Source organism: Clupea harengus, chromosome 24 (genome assembly GCF_900700415.2).
Source record: "Clupea harengus chromosome 24, Ch_v2.0.2, whole genome shotgun sequence".
In the NCBI taxonomy this organism is placed as follows: domain Eukaryota; kingdom Metazoa; phylum Chordata; class Actinopteri; order Clupeiformes; family Clupeidae; genus Clupea; species Clupea harengus.
Genome location: NC_045175.1, coordinates 7568823 through 7576322, shown reverse-complemented (window position 1 = coordinate 7576322; position 7500 = coordinate 7568823). Strand labels below are relative to the sequence as shown.

At 43.3% G+C, this 7500-nt stretch overlaps 1 protein-coding gene across 1 annotated transcript in view; it reads left to right on the top strand.

The window, feature by feature from the left end:
* Positions 1-7500, top strand: part of LOC105909908 (phosphofurin acidic cluster sorting protein 2-like) — a 93498-nt gene that overhangs the window by 38411 nt on the left and 47587 nt on the right. Inside the window, 1 exon segment of the mRNA XM_042703420.1 lies at positions 4821-4910. Within this exon segment, the coding sequence (XP_042559354.1) occupies positions 4821-4910 (90 nt within the window).

Genomic DNA, 7500 nt, shown 5'->3' with positions numbered 1-7500 from the left:
CTTTTCATTTTTGTATCCTTCGCTCCCTCTTTGTTTTTCTCTCTCCTGACCCCTGTCTCTGTCTCCATCCATCATTTTGTCTCCTTCTCCCTTCTTCTCACTCTCTCTCTCCCTCCAACTCTCGTTCTCTCTGTTTAGCAGTATCATGGGTATCCTCCCTCCGGCCTCGCTGTCAGACAGAGCGTCAAGATTGGCAGCCAGCAAAATCGTCTGGTTTTTAATCACCGCCGGAGGTCTATATACAATGACTGTGCCTGTAGCACTGCATTGTACTACGGCATTCTTTACCACACCACACCCATTCGTTCGCGCTAGATAAATATTAACATATGATGTATAACCATTCAACATTCGCTGGTCAAAAACCTTGTAACTACCTTTAAGCTTAATTTGGGTAATATATCTATAATGACACAATGACAAGTATCTGATCATATATATAGACACAGTACCGACTCTCACAACGAGATATTCTTTTTTTTCTTTGTTTACAAACACAGGTTTAAAAAAAAAAAAAAATTCCATTTCCTGAAAAGTAACGGTTTTGGACATGCTAGGTTTCCGTCCACCAACAACGATATGTAACATAGTAGTATCTGGACTAAATGGACTCATTAATGGCATTGGACATTTCTAGACCTACTTAAAGACTTTATGAAGGAGGAAAGAAAGGCTTTAGCTGACGGGAGAGGGAGATGTGGAAATGATGGCTGGCTAGAGGTGAAAGTCGGTAGGGGTAGGCCACATAGTGCCGTCAGTCCAGTGTTTTTGGTGAGCTGTCATCTAAAGTCACGTCTATCCCCGCCAGACTACATCATGCCGAGTAGAACACTGCGAAACAAATGTGACGGCACCGTTAAACAAACTGCCGTTCTCTGAACGCCTGCTCGATTCGCTAGAGGCATCCGGCAGACAAGTGATTTATGAGTTTAGATGCCAGACGTGTAAAGTACGTGTAAAGCAAGTTAATGCAAAGTAGATTTTTTTTACGTCAGTGTGTGTATGTGTGGGTGTGAGAATTTATGCGAGATACAGAGTGTGTGTGATGTAGTTTTATGTTGCGTGTAGATCTACATTACAGTCATTGGAGGTCGGCATTTTTGCACTCTCATGGTGACTGCTTTGGATAGAACTGAATGTTTTATGAGACGCTGACAAAACTGCCTTACAGTCAGGGAAAGGAAAGAGTGAGGAGGGGCACTTAGAGTGACGGAGAGAGAAAGAGAGAGGGGGGACAAACAGAGTGACAGAGAGAGAGAGAGAGAGAGAGAGAGAGGGGGGGACTTAGAGTGAAGGAGAGAGAGAGAGAGAGATGGACCTAAAAGTGACGGAGAGAGAGGGGGGTCTTAGAGTGACGGAGAGAGAGAAAGGGAGAGAGAGAGAGAGAGAGATTGACTTAAAAGTGACAGAGAGAGAAGAGAAAGACCGAGATTTAGAGCAAAGGATGGCAGCTGTTTCCTTGAAGGCAGAACATCACGTCCAGCATCTTTATCTCCTCTCTCCTCCTCTCTCCTCCTCATCTCATTCTGTTGTTCCTTCTCCTCCTCTCTCCTCCTCATCTCATTCGGTTGTTCCTTCTCCTCCTCTCTCCTCCTCATCTCATTCTGTTGTTCCTTCTCCTCCTCTCTCCTCCTCATCTCCTCTTGGTGTTCCTTCTCCTCCTCTCTCCTCCTCATCTCATCCTGTTGTTCCTTCTCCTCCTCTCATTCTGTTTGCTTGACTCAGTGAATTCCTCTCTGAAGGCTGGATTGGTAGGAGTCCATGCAACCAGCTCTGAGTGTGTGTGTGTGTGTGTGTGCATAAGCATGTGTTTGTGTGCGACTATGAGCATATCTGTGTGTGTGTGTGTGCGTGCGTGTGTGTGTGTGCGTGCGTGCATGCGTGCGTGCGTGCGTGTGTGCGTGCGTGTGTGTGTGTGTGGCCAAATGGCCTTCTGTTGTGATGCGTCTCTCCAGGCTTCATCCTTTCTCCCTCATGGATGTGGTGTCAGAGCCCAGAACATTAAAGGACCTGAAAGAACAAGAAAGTCGAGATTTAGTTTCAACGGGAAGTCGTTCAGAGAGGATGAGAGAAGAGAGAGAGGAAAGGAGAGAGAGAAAAGGAGAGAGAGAGAAAAAAAGTGTTTGGATGTGTGTGTGTGTGTGTGTGTGTGTGTGTGTGTGTGTGTGTGTAAGTCAGTTTTTCGAAGGCTTTATTCGTTTTGTTATATGCAAAACTCCTGTGAGTATCTGAGACAGCAAGGTCTGTATACAGCTGAGGGGGGAACCAGTCCAGTTTGTCAGCGTCGGTTAATCTCTCAAACTGTGACTAGCCTAAAGTTGTTTGACTGCCTTCAAAGCCTGCACATTGAGAGAGTTTCAGGCCCTGTGTCTGTGTGTGTGTTTGTTGTATTGATTTATGTGACTGTGTGCTGGTGTGTGTGTGTGTGTGTGTGTGTGTGTGTGTGTGTGTGTGTGTGTGTGTGTGCTGGTGTGGGTGTGTGTCTGTGTGTGTGAATGTGTGAATCACCTGAGGCGTGGACATGAAGTTGCTCAGTTTTGACTGCACTTTTGCGAGCGTCTTTTTGTTGAAATGTTTAAGTCATGAACTGCCTTCGCAAATACCCAATATACAACAATATTTTGGCCTACTTATAAAACCACTTTGGGGCCGTAGAATCATCGAAGGAAATAAACAACCTCTGACAGGTCTGTTAAATATTTAATTAAAGACGACTGGGATTGAGTGCATTTAGCAGTCGTTCCCATGTTGTCATCGAGGTCTGGTCTAGGACGTCCATTTTGGCCGTCTGGTTTCTAGTATGTTGGGTATGTGACCGTTGACCCTTTCTTAATTTGTCACTTTGGACTCATTTATTCCTGCTCTTGGGTGTTATAGCCCCTGTGTGTGTGTGTGTGTGTGTGTGTGTGTCTGTGTGTCTGTGTGTCTGTCTGTGTGTGTGTGTGTGTGTGTGTGTGTGTGTGTGTGTGGCCCCTGTAAAAGGACCCGCACCATTGGTCCCCTTCAGCCTCTCTTCGCGAAACAATGTATGCTCGTCTTTAAACTCCCTCTGCTAGTTTTACTAGGGGTGGGAATCTCTTGGCACCTCACGATTCGATTCGATTCCGATTCAGAGGTCAACGATTTGATTCTAAACCGATTCTCGATTCTAAACCGATTATCGATTATCAATTCTAAACCGATAAAACGATTATCGATGCATCTCGATTTTTAAAACATTTGAGTTTGCTACTCAGAGTCTCAAATCACTTCCTACTTTGTGTTTGATAATTAAAGAAAATCAACAGATCTATTTTTTTATTAGAGAAAAAGTGTGTCCTTGTCACAATTATGACTTTCTATGAACAATGCAATAGTCGATGCAGCTTGCATTTCAACACAAAATAAATGTGTAAAAAAAAAAATATATATATATATTAATTTTTTTTTTTTTTTTTAATTTTATTAAAAAATCGATTATGAACTTTTCTGAATCGAGACAGAATCGTTCTAGAGAGAATCGAGAGAAATCGAAAAATCGATTTTTTCCCCCACCCCTAAGTTTTACATTACTTTAAGTTATGTGGTGGAACTGGAATAATTAGTTGATGGTGTTAATAAATCATCACGCATGTGGATTCTACTCGTTTCTATGGGGAAGTGAGTGTGTGTGTGTGTGTGTGTGTGTGTGTTTCTCCTCCCTGGTGGCTCAACTCATCTGTAAGCTGCCAGCCTGTCTCTCCTTTGCAGTCCCTGTGTGGCTTGGTTGTATATGGCTTAGGTCCCTGTAGTGTGGGTGTGTTTGTGTTTGCGCGTGTGTGTGTGTTTGTATTCATGCATGCTTCTGGGAATTAGTGTGTGTTTGTGTGTGTACAAGAGGTGCACAGCAGCGTCATTATCTGTGCATCTATATCTGTTCAACCAACAATATTATCCGTCTCTGTATCTGTATTCAGATGGTTTACACCGGACGTCACGGTCACATTTTGTATTTTTTAACCTAATATTCGTCGGCCACGCTATTGTTGTGTCTTCAGTGCAAGCTGTGTGTGTGTGTGTGTGTGTGTGTGTGTGCGCGTGTGCGCGTCTGCGTCTGTGTGTGAGTGTGTGTTTGTGTGCAGTGTGTGTGTGCGTGTTGTGCGTCTGCGTCTGTGTGTGAGTGTGAGTGTGTGTATGTGTGCATATGTGTGAGTGTGTGTGTGCGTGTGCATGTGTACTGTCTCAGTTCATGGCGGTGACAGTGCCAAGGGTAGTGGAGCTCTCTGGCTGCCTTAATGGCTGCCTTAATGGCTGCCTTAATAGGCCACTGTGAGGGGACGGGGCTGACAGCCCACCACTTCTGCTGCCTGTCTCCTGTGTGCTCTCCTCCTGGGGCTTTAGGCTTTGGCTTTCCTAAAGCTCCCTCGCATAGGACTCACTGGGAATGGAACAGCATAAATAAATACGGTTATACTGAATTGAATTATGTGCTTGTGTGTGTGTGTTTGTGTGTGTGTGTGTGTGTGTGTGTGTGTGATATGTCTCATGATGATATGTCACAGTTTGTTGTGTATGTGTGTGTGTGTGTGTGTGTGTGTGTGTGATATGTCTCATGATGATATGTCACAGTTTGTTGTGTGGTGGGTGTGTGTGTGTGTGTGTGTGGTGTGTGTGTGTGTGTGTGTGTGTGTGTGTGTGTGTGTTGAATACCAGCTTATTTAGAAGGAACTTGACGTTTCTGCAATTATTGTAATAGTGCTCCAGCACCACTGCATCAACGGAATTGAATTGAGTTGAATTGAATCAAATTGGACTGAATTGGTCCAGGCAGATCTGAGTAACCATGTGTTCTCTCTCTACAGGGTTCCAAGCGAGTCTTGAGGTCAAATGAGTACATGCTCCCCCCGAGCGGTCTGATGGAGACAGACCTGGAGCTCACCTTCTCCCTACAGGTAAGTCCCAACCCCCTCTCCCAGCTACACATCACTCACATTTGCACTTATTCATTTGGTTGGCATCTTCATCCAAAGACACTTAAAGATGCAGTCTGCTATTCTAATCCAGTACACTTTTTGTCTAAGTCAGTAAATTGCTCATCTCGGTCTTCTAGCTGTCTGTTCAGTGTGGGCGCTCCAAAAAAAATGATTCAGTGGTCGACAGTCCTGGCGTTGTAAACGGTAAACAAACAATAGTGGCTTGGATCGAGCCATAAACAATTTCAGGAGCACGGGAGGGGAGGGGTGTAATTTGATTGGCTGAAGCATAAATAGGGCAAACCTTTTATTGACCAATGTGCTCTTCAGAAATGGAACCCATGACCATGTTGTTGTTAGCGGTTATGTCTGGTGCTTGGGCTGTGAGAAATCACTGATATAATCAGTGAAACTACGCTGCAACTGTACTTCCTCTGACAGCTGAGTTGTTGTGTCTCACAAAGGCATAGACAGGTCAGCTCATTATTGTAGTAAGACATTTTAAATCCAGGCAGCACATGAGAGAGTTGGATCAGACCATGATTAGCTTAACTAGCCTCCTACCTGATTAAAAGACCTACCAAGATTAACCAGTGACTGTGCCCCTATTAGCATGTTAGCAGGCCAGGCATGCTCAACGGTTCCTCTTATGTCTCATGTGCTTAACCTCAAGCCCATCTCACCATCTTCTGGCTTTGAACTGGAAGCTGCCTGTATCCGCAATGATTAACTTTCGCTTTCGCCTCGAGAGCGGAACTGTTGGTCACTGTAAAATGAAACCCACAGCGGTTGCACAATTCCCACTCACGTTGAAAGCCGTTTATTATGATGCTAATTAACCGTACTGGCGCCGTGTGGGAATGGGAGCCAATGTCGTTTGATACGGCAAAGTCGGACCGTTAATCTATCCCCTGGCGACCTAGAATCATTTGACGACAATCTTCTGCCACGGCTCAAGTGGGAATAAGAGCTACAACATTCCCGTCTTCGAGAAGGGCAAGGGGAGGGGGGACTTCTCTCCCTTCATTAACTGCATTGGTATCAGAGTAAGCCCTTGCCCCATCGATGTCCTATTATTTCTCTCAGGATTGTTTAATGTCTATGTGAAGCCATTTAACATCATCCGCTACTGTTTGAGGTCACCTTGAATGGTTTAAATAAACATTTGCATGAAATAATAGCTAGTTATCTAGCTGAGGTAACTACAGTCCCTTCAATGTAGCTTATAAAAAACAGGAAATGGTAGAGATCTGAAGAGGGCCTGCAGCTTCACTGCTTGGTCACCAAAATGCAGAAGTTTAACTTATCAGCTAATTAGTTCATATTAACACACAATAGTAACTGCCCACTGTTAAAATAGCACCCTAAACTAGAGTTAATTAGTTCATATTAACACACCCTAGCAACTGCCCACTGTTAAAATAGCACCCTAAACTAGAGTTAATTCATTCATATTAACACACCCTAGCAACTGCCCACTGTTAAAATAGCACCCTAAACTAGAGCTAATTAGTTCATATTAACACACCCTAGCAACTGCCCACTGTTAAAATAGCACCCTAAACTAGAGTTAATTCATTCATATTAACACACCCTAGCAACTGTGCACTGTTAAAATAGCACCCTAAACTAGAGTTAATTAGTTCATATTAACACACCCTAGCAACTGCCCACTGTTAAAATAGCACCCTGAACTAGAGTTAATTAGTTCATATTAACACACCCTAGCAACTGCCCACTGTTAAAATAGCACCCTGAACTAGAGTTAATTAGTTCATATTAACACACCCTAGCAACTGCCCACTGTTAAAATAGCACCCTGAACTAGAGTTAATTAGTTCATATTAACACACCCTAGCAAGTGCCCACTGTTAAAATAGCACCCTAAACTAGAGTTAATTCATTCATATTAACACACAATAGTAACTGCCCACTGTTAAAATAGCACCCTGAACTAGAGCTAATTAGTTCATATTAACACACCCTAGCAACTGCCCACTGTTAAAATAGCACCCTAAACTAGAGTTAATTAGTTCATATTAACACACAATAGCAACTGCCCACTGTTAAAATAGCACCCTAAACTAGAGTTAATTCATTCATATTAACACACCCTAGTAACTGCCCACTGTTAAAATAGCACCCTAAACTAGAGTTAATTAGTTCATATTAACACACCCTAGTAACTGCCCACTGTTAAAATAGCACCCTAAACTAGAGTTAATTAGTTCATATTAACACACAATAGCAACTGCCCACTTTTAAAATAGCACCCTAAACTAGAGTTAATTCATTCATATTAACACACAATAGCAACTGCCCACTGTTAAAGTAGCACCCTAAACTAGAGTTAATTCATTCATATTAACACACAATAGCAACTGCCCACTGTTAAAGTAGCACCCTAAACTAGAGTTAGATAGTTAGGGTAGCTGGGTTACCTAGCATACCTTAGCATACCTTAGCTATGACCTTAGCTATGACTCTGCCATGATAATTGCTCTACTTTAGTCACTATACTCAAAATCTTTGCTGGCAGTACTGACTGTCTCTTGCTCACAGCGGTTCG